Source organism: Ostrea edulis, chromosome 8 (assembly GCF_947568905.1).
Source record: "Ostrea edulis chromosome 8, xbOstEdul1.1, whole genome shotgun sequence".
Classification (NCBI taxonomy): domain Eukaryota; kingdom Metazoa; phylum Mollusca; class Bivalvia; order Ostreida; family Ostreidae; genus Ostrea; species Ostrea edulis.
In genome coordinates, this window is record NC_079171.1 from 26,866,705 (window position 1) to 26,880,670 (window position 13,966).

At 36.5% G+C, this 13,966-nt stretch overlaps 1 protein-coding gene across 1 annotated transcript; it reads right to left on the bottom strand.

The window, feature by feature from the left end:
* Nucleotides 1–1,744: 1,744 nt before the first annotated feature.
* On the bottom strand, nt 1,745–13,106 carry LOC130049648 (fibropellin-3-like). Its single transcript, XM_056147527.1, has 8 exons — nt 13,079–13,106; nt 12,603–12,713; nt 11,825–11,935; nt 8,815–8,925; nt 6,634–6,744; nt 5,390–5,500; nt 3,436–3,546; nt 1,745–1,794 (listed from the first exon to the last, which is right to left on the bottom strand). Exons 1-8 carry the CDS (start codon nt 13,104–13,106, stop codon nt 1,745–1,747), a joined length of 744 nt encoding a protein of 247 aa, XP_056003502.1.
* Nucleotides 13,107–13,966: the final 860 nt, after the last annotated feature.

Genomic DNA, 13,966 nt, shown 5'->3' on the forward strand with positions numbered 1-13,966 from the left:
GCAATGACGTCATACGGAAGCACTATGTTTGATTGATTGATTAATTAAATATTGTTTAACGTCCCTCTCAAGAATATTCACTCATATGGAGACGTCACCACTGCCGGTGAAGGGCTGCAAAATCGGTGCTTATGGTCTTTGAGCAGGGAGGAATCTTAATCGTGCCACACCTGCTGTGACACAGGACCTCGGTTTTTGCGGTCTCATCCGAACGACAGCCCCATTTCGTCGCCTTCTACGATAAGCAAGGGGTACTGAGGACCTATTCTAACCCGGATCCCCATGGGATACAAAATGTTCTCATGTAAACAACCAAAATAGTTCTAAAATTTAAGTTAAACGCTCCCTCTCTCTGTGTAGGACAAATTTTGACATGAAGGCATGACCTGTATTTAGGCCTATGCTCGGCGCTTACAGCCTTTGATAATTCCACCAGACAGCAAAACCATATATATAAGCGATGAGGGCCGAAGGAACCAGTGATTAAAGGGAAAGGCAACCCAAACCACATATTTGCGTTTATGAATAAAGTATTACTTACTGATATCGTAATTGACAGTCTTTAACTACAAAAATCCTTGCTTAACAATTAAATCAATATCAATCTATCATGTATTTTAAATTACACACCGCTAAGGGAGTGGTCATTGAAGTTTAATTTATGACGTCACACCGTCTATTCCGTTTTATTTCATCAGCAGCACTGTAAACATGACAAGTCACGAACAGTTAGTTTGGAGCCGTATAGATTTGAACCCGTTCTTTCGCAAGAAGAAATTGAGAAAAGAAGACGTTCGATCGAGTCGCAGACAAGGTAGACGGTAAACGTTCTTCATACAAATGTCATGACCTTCAACTTGTCATCACGTAAATGATGGATCCACAGTTTACGTAGTCTTTTCTTTTCAAATGACTTGGTTGAGTCGGGAAATTCGAGAAAAAACCCAACCTTTTTTCACACCTCCCCTTCGCATTAGTGTAATTAACTGCTTGCCAGGAAGGCATCAACCTATTTATTCGTAAAATCCACAGGTGCTTGGGTTTAGGACCCCCCCCCCCCCCATCCGAATAAGACACACGAGTTGATTTTTTTTCTGGAAAATATTTCTAATACATGTCAACAACGTCGTGCATACCCCTAAAGTCCAAAATAAGCCCTTTTAGAAAACTGCCCTCACTGGTTATTATAAGTTCTGTTATAATAACCAGTGAGGGTATTTTTAAGGGCTTATTTTGAATTATTTTGGACTGTATGGGTACGCATGCAAGATGTTGTTGACATGCATTAGAATTAGTTTTAAGAAAAAAATAATTAAATCAACTCATGTAGCTTATTCGGAGAGGGGGGGGGGGGGTCCTGAACCCAAGCACCTGTGGATGATCTTAGAATCTCATCAAAACCGGAACAGACGGTGTGACGTCAAAATTATTGATTTTTGTGGTCATGCATACAAAACAATTACACATCATGGCAGCTTCTATGGATCGCGGGGATTTCAATTTTTGACGTTTTCAAATTAGTACTGAAGCTTATCTAGGCCATATATCTACAGAATTGTATGACAAATCTTTATCATATGATTAATCCTATCATTTATCATGTAAAAATCTTTTGGGTTGTCTTTCCCTTTAAGGTATAATGAAAGGATAATGAACAATTTTGAAGGATTTAGATCAACATAAAAGTTTATTTTTAAATAATGATGAAAGTGAAGCAGATGAAATACACATGTCTGGTAAATGATTAGATGCTGACCTCTTTGCACTTAAAACTTTTTGGAAGAGTTGTCTGCCCTTTGTAAAAATAAGAAAAATCTAATTTTCAAAAAATGTGTGTGGTCAAAGATTAATTTTATTTCATATTTTCATAAAAAGAAAGCGTATGTAAAGAGATTGGTATGAATATATAATTTGTTTTTAAAATATTGTAATAAAACATGCTTTTCCCATATACTCTAATGTTAAATTCTAGGTGAAATAAATCAAGCAGTAAACAAAATTTTGAAAATTCCTACGGTGGATTATTTTTATTTGATGAACTTTTCAAAATGATACCATGCTTACAAATATTCCACCATCCATTTATTAGATATGTAATATGGTCATTATACATTGAATACCTTAAATAAAATCCCCCCAAACTATCTCGATTACACAACGAACAAAAACCGCTGCTGATATCTATGTGTTTATGAAAATCTAACGCAGTCAAATTTTATCCCTGTAATTATGTACTTGTAACTACGTACTAAATCATCTGTTCAATATAAAATTGTTAAACGTAAATGTAGAACCGATAAAGGTATTAAGAAAAAGTGAAACATAACGAACAGTTATCAATTTCATAACTCCAATAAGGAATACAAAACAGAGAGTTCGGCAAACACGGACTACTGCATATACTAGAGGTGTCACCAGGTGCCAAGGAGGAGTAGACATCCCCTGTCGACCAGTCTCACCCGATGTGGGCCCTATATCTTGACCAATTAAACATAGTAATCCGAAGTCTAAATCTTTGTGAAAAGAGCGGCCTAACAAATATTAGCAAGCACGTCAGATAGCATATGATCCAATGACAGGGTGTATTGGCAAATTAGATCGTCATAACGACAATAAGATTTGCGAAATGCTTACTTTAAACTATATTTTTGGAAATCCCTGTAATATCAACATTAGCCTGTTGTATTGAAACTTTACAGTATGTTTACTTACTGCAATGACAATCCTGTGTAAATGTTGTTATGCAATGCATTATTGTTTTTGTGTTTAAATAGAAATGGGTATTCAAAATTTTTAAATTGTGTAAATTGCTCTTTGATAAGTATAAGTGTAAAAATGTTTTCATATAGGTAAATCCAATAGTCCATTAACCTTGGAATTCTCCTAGTGTGTAATCAATGTTTATACAACTTGAAAAATGCCGTATTTGAAACGTCAAATCAACATTCGTTCAACAATTGTAATTTGTAGTGCCTCATTATGACGACATTGGGCGCGTGGTGTGTCAGAAAGGTATTAAAACGCTTTAGTTTGAGAATCCTCTAAGCTTACTAGTAGCTGCATACTTGAGTATCAGTCATCACAAAGGTGATATAACAAATTATGATAGTGCTAGAAATTGTTGAACAATTCAAACGTACAGCATCGGTTTTTTTTCCAGAGGGAATTCAGAAGAGAACTTAATTACAATTCTGGCAAAATAAGAACAAAACCACCCAAAATCTCTAGAACCACGCATTCCTAAGAAAACCTAATCATACCACAATTCTATATTTCATGATACCTGGGGATAGAGGATCTGACTCCGTGGTGGGGCCACTCTTGAAAATTATTGTTTTTGTGTAAAACAACTCGATAACATCTTTAACTCTATTGAAAAGAAGTCCAATTCCCTGATAAGCACATTCATCATAAGACACATAGTAGAATACATACCTCCACACGTGTCTCCTATAAAGCCATCTACACACTGACATGAGAACGTTGTTGGACCGGAAGTACACGTTCCGTTATGTTTACACGGAGAAGAGGCACAGTGATCGGTGCCTTCAAATGAGAAATAAATCAGTCATGTTACCTCACATTACTTACATGAAGAAATGTTTGACCTCTCCATTTTTTTTTTATCTTTACATGAAACTGATTACTTTTTCATATATTCGCTTTTTTGTAAATGCTAATTTGATCATCAGTATGTTAATGTAAAACTTATACGGTACCAATTTTGATGCACCAGATGCGTATTTCGACAAATAGTGTCTCTTCAGTGATCCTCAACCGAAATATTCGAAATCCGAAATAACAATAAACTTGTAAGAAATAAAACAGAGTGCCAAAAACAGGAGTCAAGGTTTCGTCTAAGGATCAGAGCTATGCATGAGGGAGATAATCCTTAGTTTTAAAATAAATTTATAAATTGTATCACAAAAATTAAATATACATGAAAGGTAACGAATAGTGATCAATCTCAAACCTCCTATAAGCAATACAAAATATATAGTTAGACAAACACGGACCCCTGGACACACCAGAGGTGGGATCAGGTGCCTAGGAGGAGTAAGCATCCCCTGTCGACCGGTCACACCCGCTCTGAGCCCTGTATCCTGATCAGGTAAACGGATTTATCCGTAGTCAAAATCAGGGTAACAAGAACAGCCTAACAATCGGTATGACACATGTCAGACAGCATTTGACCCAATGATAGGTTGTATGGACGAACTAGATCGTTATAACGACCATATAATTTGCGATATGCGGAGTTCAATCGAGACTGTTGAAACCCCAGTACCATCAACTTGTTTGTCAGTAGCTTACCTCGATTTAAAAACTGACTATACGCAAAACAAGCTATTGCGTATCGAATGAGATGAGAGGCATAAACACCATATGCAGGTGATATTAATGGAATATTGCTACATAAATATTGGAAGTTGAGGATGGAGAAGCTGAAATCATCCCGTTTGTCATACAGGTGAGTTGTCAGTTTGCTGTTAATGTCTACTTTCAATAAAATATTTAAAGTATGGAGCAGAAGTGGACGACTCTGTGGTGTCTTTTATTTCGAGCTCACAGGGATATATTGAATCGATATATGAAAGTTATTATTGTTAATAGACAAAAAACGTCGTCGATGCATCTAAAAGCCGAATTGAATGCCACAGCAAATCATGTTTTGTTCTCGAGTAAACGTTTTTGAATAAATTCTGCTTCATAAGAATATAGAATATTATGTATTATGTCTGACACAAATAGTGAGGTGCATGTAGATATACCACACCCTGTTTAGAAATATTACTCCTCCTAGGCACCTGATCCCACCTCTGGTGTGTCCAGGGGTCCGTGTTTGCCCAACTATCTATTTTGTATTGCTTGTAGGAGTTATGAGATTGATCACTGTTTGTTATCTTCACCTTCTTATAGAGGAAATTGATATTTTGAATTCTCAAATTTGAGATCACAATAATGACAATTTGTAAGTATCAATGGTCAGTACTTTCTTCAACTGTAATCAAAGTAGATGATATATTTCAATGTTGTCCTTTGAACGTATGGCGGAGGGGGGGGGGGGGGGGGGGGGGGGCTCCGTCGCTGAGTGGTTAGAGAATCACGCTCAAAATCACACGGCCTCTCACCTATATATCTACATGCACCTCACTATTTGTGTCAGACATAATAATACATAATATCACAATAATGACAATTTTTAAGTGTCAATGGTCAGTACTTTCTTCAACTGTAATCAAAGTAGATGATATATTTCAATGTTGGCCTTTGAACGTATAAGAACAATATAATGAAATGTTTTCTAACAATGTCAATACATCGGTACTGCATAGAGGTAAATCTTTGATAAGCACATTCGTCATACCACTCCTAGCAAAACACATACCTTCACAAGTGTCTCCTATAAAGCTATCTGCACACTGACATGAAAACGTTGTTGGACCGGAAGTACACGTTCCGTTATATTTACATGGAGAAGAGGCACAGTGATCGGTGTCTGCAAAATGAGGGAAAAAATTGGTTACATTAAAGAAAGTAAACAGTGCTACTCTTCCTATTAACGTATATAATAAAAGTTGGGTGTGACCAGTCAAGAGGGAATCTTTACTCCTCCTTCGAAGTGATGCCACCTCTGGTTATTATTAGAGTCATTGTTTGACCTCTGCAATTACTCGGATAGAAAATGGGTATATTTTACTTTTTCAATATCATTATTCTTACATGTATGTTTATATCTCCAATAGTGATTCATATACTATTAACGTATAGAAGAATATGTGGGTGTGGCTAGTCCGGAGAGGATGTTTACTGCTCACCGGACTCACCTCATCTGGTGTGTACAAGGGTCGGTGTTTACCCTACTCATAATTTTGTAGTTTTATGGGATTTCTTAAATCAATTACTGTTCGTTATTTTCACGTAAAACGTCCTAACAATTGGTATGAAACATCTCAGACAGCATTGAACCGAATAACATGTTGTATTTGTAAATTAGATCGTTATAGCGATTTTAAACTAAATTGTTTAATTATCTGTAACACAAACTTATTTTCATTTTTGTTTTGATAAGTCTTATCCGAGATTTTAATTTTCCTCTTATACTTGTTTTCCATTCTTTTCCGGTCAGTCCATGTTAAGCACCCCAATAAGTGTTCTATTCAATAAATATGAAAAAGTGCAGTCCTCGGACCCCATATCATTCTTCGGGCCTTGGGTCTTCCGGTTGATATAGCGCTACACGGGCTGATATGACATACGAAAGGTGAAGATAACGTACAGTGATCAATCTCATAACTCCTATAAGCAATACAAATATATATAAAATAGATAGTTGGGCAAACACAGATCCCTCGACATGATATAAATTTTAGCACGTGATATTCTCTATTCATTTCGCGTCTCTATTACAAGTTTGGATGCTCAAACTTAGGGGAAGAAAAGGGAGTCAATCTAAATGACATTCATCAATAATCGTGAGTTGTTGTGAAAACCTTGAAATAATAAAAGTAAGATAGTTGGAACCAGTTGTATATATGTTTCGAATGTATTACTAGAATGTAACAGAAGTTTTGTTTAAAAATATCTGAATTGTGGTGACAGCGAAGATATCTGGAAAAGTAGAACACATACCTCTACAAGTGTCTCCGATAAAGCCATCTGCACACTGACATGAGAATGTTGTTGGACCGGAAGTACATGTTCCGTTATGGTTACATGGAGAAGAGGCACAGTGGTCGATGTCTGCAAAATCAGAAACAAATCGGTCATATTAGCACAACTTACTCACATGAAAAAAGTCTGACCTCTCCATTTTGTACTCTTTAACGGAGACAGACACATTTCACACTGCCAAACAGGTTAACAGTTATTTAAGTGCATTAAATAGGATACTTTTTTCTGTATCCCATTTCCTACGCTGTGGAACTCCATTTCTTTCTTTACTCTTTTTGGATAATTTCTTTGCACTCCTGCATTGTCTTTGATTTTTTTCATAAAGTAAATGTTATTTTGATCATCAATATGGGATATCTATTGGTTTCGTGTGTTGAGTTGAAAATGTGAAGGCAATGTACAGAGTATGACTATCAAAACGTCAAGTGTCCAACTGTCAACGTGTAGGTACCCTACCAAGTGTTCCACTTCCCAGGATATAGGAAGTATTAAGTTTATTGAGCTTGCATTTCAAATACTTTTTTCTTAGACTCAATATGGGGTGTGTATTTAGATGCAGTATAACATGCTTTCACATATATTCTCGTTTTAGAGTGGTTTTCCGCATTTCAACTCAAAGAAGTGTGTTCTCGAACCTTAATTGGCCAACGAAAAGTTCATCTAACCGTCATATACCGGTATTTTCAAGTCCTTTTAAATCATTGTAATATTACATGAATATAGTTGAATTTCTTATGAATTCAAAATTTTATGAATTATTTTTGTAACGATATCTTCGCCTTTCATTGGATACCTAAAGGTACAGTAAAATTACTTTGGGAATTGAAAGGATCTTAACATATATCGGAAAGACATATCTGAGAAAATCCTGAACAATGCTTCATCATGTAAAGTGAAAATAACGTACATTGATCAATCTCATAACTCCCTTAAGAAATACAAATTAGAGCTTTCCTCAAACACGGACCCCTCGACATATATTACCAGAGGTGGGATCAGGTACCTAAGAGGAGTAAGCATCCCCTGTCGACTGGTCACACCCGCCGTGAGCCCCATATCCTGATCAGGTAAACGGAGTTATCCGCAAAATCAGTGTGCCAAGAACGGCTTAACAATCGGTATGAAACACTGGAGATAGGATTTCGCCCAATGGTGGTTGTATTGGTAGACTAAATCGTTATAACGACAATAGAATGTGCGACATGAGACTGTTAAAACCCCTGTAACACCAACTTCTTTGTCAGTAGCCTACCTGCATCGATTAATAACTGATCATACGCAGAATAAACTCTTGTGTATCGAATCAGTTGATATATATAAACACTAAATGCAGGTTATGTTGGGATATTGCTACATATTATGTAATATTATGTCTGACACAAGTAGTGGGGTGCATGTAGATATACCACACCCTGTTTTGAAATATATTCTTGAGGAGGAAATTGATATTTTGGATTTTCAAATTTGAGATCACAATAATGACATTTTGTAAGTGTCAATGGTCAGTACTTTCTTCAACTGTAATCAAAGTAGATGATATATTTCAATGTTGTCCTTTGAACGTATAGTGGAGGGGGGGGGGGGGCTCCGTGGCCAAATGGTTAGAGCATCACGCTCAAAATCACACGGCCTATCACCTATGTCGGCGCGGCTTCGAATACCGCTCGCGCCGGTAAGTGAGAAAGTTTCCCAGTTTACTTTCGGAAGGTCGGTGGTCTCTTCCCAGGTACATTTTATCTGGGTGCTCTCTTCCACCAACAAAAACTGGACGCCACCAGATAACTGAAAAATTGTTGGATGTGGCGGAAAACAGCAATCAATCAATCAATCATTGAACGTATGAGAAGAATATAATGAAATGTTTTCTAGCAATGTCAATACGCCGTTACTCTCTGATAAGCACATTCGTTATACCACTCATAGTAAAACACATACCTCTACATGTTTCTCCAATAAAGCCATCTGCGCACTGACATGAGAACGTTGTTGGACCGGAAGTACACGTTCCGTTATGTTTACATGGAGAAGAGGCACAGTGATTGGTGTCTGTGCAATGAGAAATAAATCAGTCATCGTTACTGCATAGAGGTAAATTTCTGATAAGTACATTCGTCATACCACTCATATCAAAACACACACCTCCACACGTGTCTCCGATAAAGCCATCTGCACACTGACATGAGAACGTTGTTGGACCGGAACTACATGTTCCGTTATGTTTACATGGAGAAGAGGCACAGTGATCGGTGTCTGCAAAATGAGGAGAAAAAATGGCTACATTAAAGAAAGTAAAAAGTGAGTATGTTTTGTTCTTTTAATTCCATTATTTTTATTTTACATCTTCATAGGGAGAGTGCTCCTTTTCCTATTAACGTATATAATAAAAATTGGGTGTGACCAGTCAAGAGGAAATTTTTACTCCTCCTTCGAAGTGATGTCACCTCTGGTGATTATTACAGTCATTGTTTGACCTCTGCAATTACTCGGATAGAAAGTGGGTATATTTTACTTTTTCAATATCATTATTCTTACAGGTATGTTTATATCTTCAATAGGAATTCATATACTATTAACGTATAGAAGAATAGGTGGGTGTGGCTAGTTAGGAGGGGATATTTACTGCTCACCTCCTCTGGTGTGTATTCATAATTTTGTAGTTTTCTGGGGTTTCTTAAATCAATTATTGTTCGTTATTTTCACGTAAAGAAAACGTCCTAACAATTGGTATGAAACATTTCAGACAGCATTGAACCGAATAACATGTTGTATCTGTAAATTAGATCGTTATAGCGATCATAACATTTGCAAAATACCGATTTTAAACTAAACTGTTTAATCATCTGTAACACAAACTTATGTTCACTTTTGTTTTAATAAGTCTTATCCGATATTTTAATTTTCCTCTTATACTTGTTTTCCGGTCAGCCCATGTTAGGCACCCCAATAAGTGTTCTATTCCTCTAGCAAGAGTACTGATCCTTAATCACAAATATTTACATAATACAATACTTTCTTTGTTGTTTTACCGGATGGTGAAGGTAGCTAGCATTAGAGGGGGAAAAATCATATTCCGCACATTCAACAGAGAAAGGCATTTTATTGTTTATATTTATGAATTTATGCCGTTTTAAAGATATAAACTATAATGACTATTGCAGTATCATACCGTTGACCATTTCGTTAATTTAAACGGAACAAACAATACACCCATAGAGCTTCATTTGTTAATTATCACGCTGACATGTGATACTAAAAAACCGGATCGAACTAGTTTGCTGCAAATGTGTATTCCTTGTCTATGATGAAACCTATGTCATTTTTGAAGGAAATGAAAGACAAAAGTTTCAGTGAATATTTTTAATTTCAGCGCAATGGGTGGGGAACACGTGTTTACATACTATGAATTATTTCCATATTTATATAGCAATAGTCCATTATCACCTGTATATTGTATTTATAATCTCTCAACTGATTCAATACGCAAGAGCTTGTTCTGCGTGTGATCAGTTTTTAAATCAAGGCAGGCTACTGACAACAAGTTGATAGCGCAGGGCTTTCAAGTCTCGTTTGAAGTCCGCATTTCACAAATTCTGTGGTCGTTATAACAATCTAGTTTGCCAATACAACCTATCAATGGGTCAAATGCTGCTTGACTTCATACCGATTGTTAAACTGTTCTTGACACACTGATTTTGACTACGGATCAAGATATAGGGCTTAAGGCGGGTGTGACCGATCGACAAGGGATGCTTACTCCTCCTAGACACCTGATCCCCCCTCTGGTATATCCATGGGTCTTTGTTTGCACCACGCTCTATTTTGTATTCCTTACAGGAATTAAGAGATTAAGCACTGTTCGTTATCTTCACCTTTCATCTTTTATTCATATTCTCATTGTAGAATTATTCATCATATACTTGGTAATGATTGTGCCGATTCTACACTGTGCAATATAGATTACTTCACAATACCTGATATTAACGACCGATCCGAAAATTTATATCACAAATCAGATCGGAGTGCAAAAATGCATATCCATCTGGAAATTACGTATTAGTTTGTAACAATCAATATATCCAATATTTTACAATGTTAAATCAATGTATGAGGATTTTTTTCCTGTAGTAAATCATTGTATCAAAGTTTTAGCATATTTAATCAATGCATCAAATTCAGTTTTTACCGTTGTTGATCAATGTATCAATTTTCCTCCATAGTAAATGATTGTTTCAATTGTTTTTTAAATCATAGTGAGGCAGTATATCAAATATTCCTTACCCTGCGTTTAAAATGCAATAAATTAATCCACATACTATAAAAATAATATAATTATGTAACATGAGCCCTCGGACCCCATATCAGCTAAAAAAAATCCCATTCAAATAGACTCTACTGCATGCTTATAATATTTATCAATAAATATGAAAAAGTGCAGTCCTCGGACCCCATATCATTCTTCGTGTCTTGGGCCTTCCGACTGATAGAGCGCTAAACATGGGCTGATATGATATACGAAAGGTGAAGATGACGAACAGTGATCAATCTTATAACTCCTATAAGCAATACAAAATAGATAGCTGGGCAAACACGGACCCCTGGACATGATATAAATTTTAGCACGTAATATTCTCTATTCATTTCGCGTCTCTATTAGAAGTTTGGATGCTCAAACTTAGGGGAACAAAAGGGGGTATCTCTAAATGACATTTATCAATATATTGAAATGCTTTCCTAAGCTGTAAAAATCTTGAAATATTAAAAGTAAGATAGTTGCAACAAGTTGTATATGTGTTTGGAATGTATTACTAGAATGTAATAGATTGATTGATTGTCTTGATGTTTCCGCCACACTCAACCATTTTTCAGTTATATGATGGCGCCCAGTTTTTATTGGTGGAAGAGAGAACCCAGATACAATGTACCTGGGAAGAGACCACCGACCTTCCGAAAGTAAACTGGAAAACTTTCTCACTTACCGGCGCGAGCGGGATTCGCATCCGCGCCGACAGAGGTGATAGGTCGTGTGATTTTGAGCACAATGCTCTAACTAATTGGCCACGGAGGCCCTAGAATGTAATAGAACTTTTGTTTTAAAAAAAATCTGAATTGTAGTGACAGCGGAAGATATCCGGAAAAGCAGAACACATACCTCTGCATGTGTCTCCGATAAAGCCATCTGCGCACTGACATGAGAACGTTGTTGGACCGGAAGTACACGTTCCGTTATTTGTGCATGGAGAACAGGCACAATGATCGATGTCTGTAAAACGAAAATAAAATATCATTATAAGTTGAATTATCTATATTAATAGAAATCAGTATGTGCATTTTATTCTTTATTTACGTTTAATCTTCTACATTCGGGGTGCTCCGTATAGGATCAAGATATAGGTCACGTGATGCATGTGACCAGCCATCAATGGATAGCAACATTCTTAGACACTTGATCCCCCATTTGGTGTTTGCATGCGGTGTGACTACACACTATTCAAAGAATTTATGAGATTGATGGCAAATTGTTGTCTCAACCTTTTCATCTAGTACATGTAAAGATAATCGTGATCATGAGTATGAATCATATCAATGATAAAGCAAATGCAGATAATGGTCAGTGATCAATTTCACAAATTTCATAAGGAGTAACAAATCAAGAACAGTGGAAACACGAACTCTAGTATATTTTCATTTGAAACGCAAGGACTGGGGACACATGTTGATACAATAAACTATGCTTTCACACATATTCTCACAGTAGAATGATTTGTTCCGCTTCTCCATAGACAGTATGGAAGCTTGATAATGTCATTCATTCCTCAAATATCACTTATTGATAACTGTTTTCGTAACAATGTCAATATGATGTCAAAGCATAGCGGTAAATATTTAGAGATCACATCCTTCATAACACACACAGCTAAAACACATACCTTCACACATGTTTCCTTTATAGCCATGTGCACACTGACATGAAAACGTTGATGAACCGGATGTACAAGTCCCTTCATGTTTACACGGAGAGGAAGCACAGTGATCGATTACTGCAAGGAAACAAATCACTACTTCTAATTAGAATTATATATCTTGAGTACAACATTTTTTTTAATGTTCCTTGTTTCCATCTCATACATCCCCGTCTATTGCCGGTAACGCCTGTCGTGTGCTCTATATCTTTACTGTATACGAATCATTCTCCATATAGATGTTAAAGAAAAATTAAGTATGCCATGGATATTTTCTACATGGGGAATGGTCTATTCTACCACGGTTATTGCAAAGATCAAAGGAATGCCGCGGTCATTAATCTACGATATACCTAGGATGTATCTTCAATAAATGTTTCTCCTTCCCCTTCCATCTCTCTCTCCGGTCAGTACGTTGATGTTACTCACTAGGATACACTTGCCTTCCGTTAAAGGAGCATTAGCTGCCATTTTGTCACAAAAAATCTAATTCAATGATAGATTGAATATTGTTTAACGTCCCTCCCGAGAATATTTCACTCATATGGAGACATCACCACTGCCGGTGAAGGGCTGCAAAATTTAGGCCCGCTCGGCGCTTATGTTCATCGAGCAGGGAGGGATCTTTATTGTGTCACACCTGCTGTGACACGGGACCTCGTTTTTTCTGTCTCACCCGAAAGACCGCCCCATTTAGTCGCCACTTACGACACGCAAGTGGTACTAAGGACCTATTCTAACCTGGATCCCCACGGAGTTATAATTCAATAAAAATTGTCCAAACTTATATATTGCAGTAATAACTCCAGTAGTTAATGATGTTAAACATTTTCAACCCTCAAAACAGGCACATGAATATCCGATTTTGGTGATTAAATAATAACTGTCTTGCAAGACAATAATTCTTCCTTATATATTGGTTATCTAACGTACGTTTAATGGGTTTCTCTTCTTTTTGTACAAACAACTCTTTGTATTAATCATTTATATACATTATAGGGGGGAAAATTGGTTGCCATCACTTTCACAGCTAATGGAGCCTTTAACATATTGTTTAAAATTGCTTACCACAGGGTTCAGTTTGTGGTTTTCGTCCTGTAATGAAAATGGGAATAGTTTGAAGAGCTGAAACACTAACAAACAATGTAAAATATTGTAATTTATGCATTCAATTTCACAGTATGTGATTTACCGCAATATAAAAAGTAACATTAATGTTTTATATGAAAAGTGAAGATATTACGATCAATCTCATAAATAACACAAACAATACAAAAATTTCCAGTAGGACAAACACGTGTCCCCTGGAAACACCAGAGGTGTCATCAGAC

Excerpts from the sequence above, each read along its gene's own strand:
- LOC130049648 (XM_056147527.1), bottom strand. The coding sequence starts at position 13,106 with ATGGCAGCTAATGCTCCTTTAACGGAAG. Across the intron at positions 6,745-8,814 it reads TATCGGAGACACGTGTGGAG|ACATCGACCACTGTGCCTCT; the intron begins GTGTGTGTTTTG and ends CTGATTTTGCAG. Across the intron at positions 1,795-3,435 it reads TATAGGAGACACGTGTGGAG|GGCAGACAACTCTTCCAAAA; the intron begins GTATGTATTCTA and ends ATTTTTACAAAG.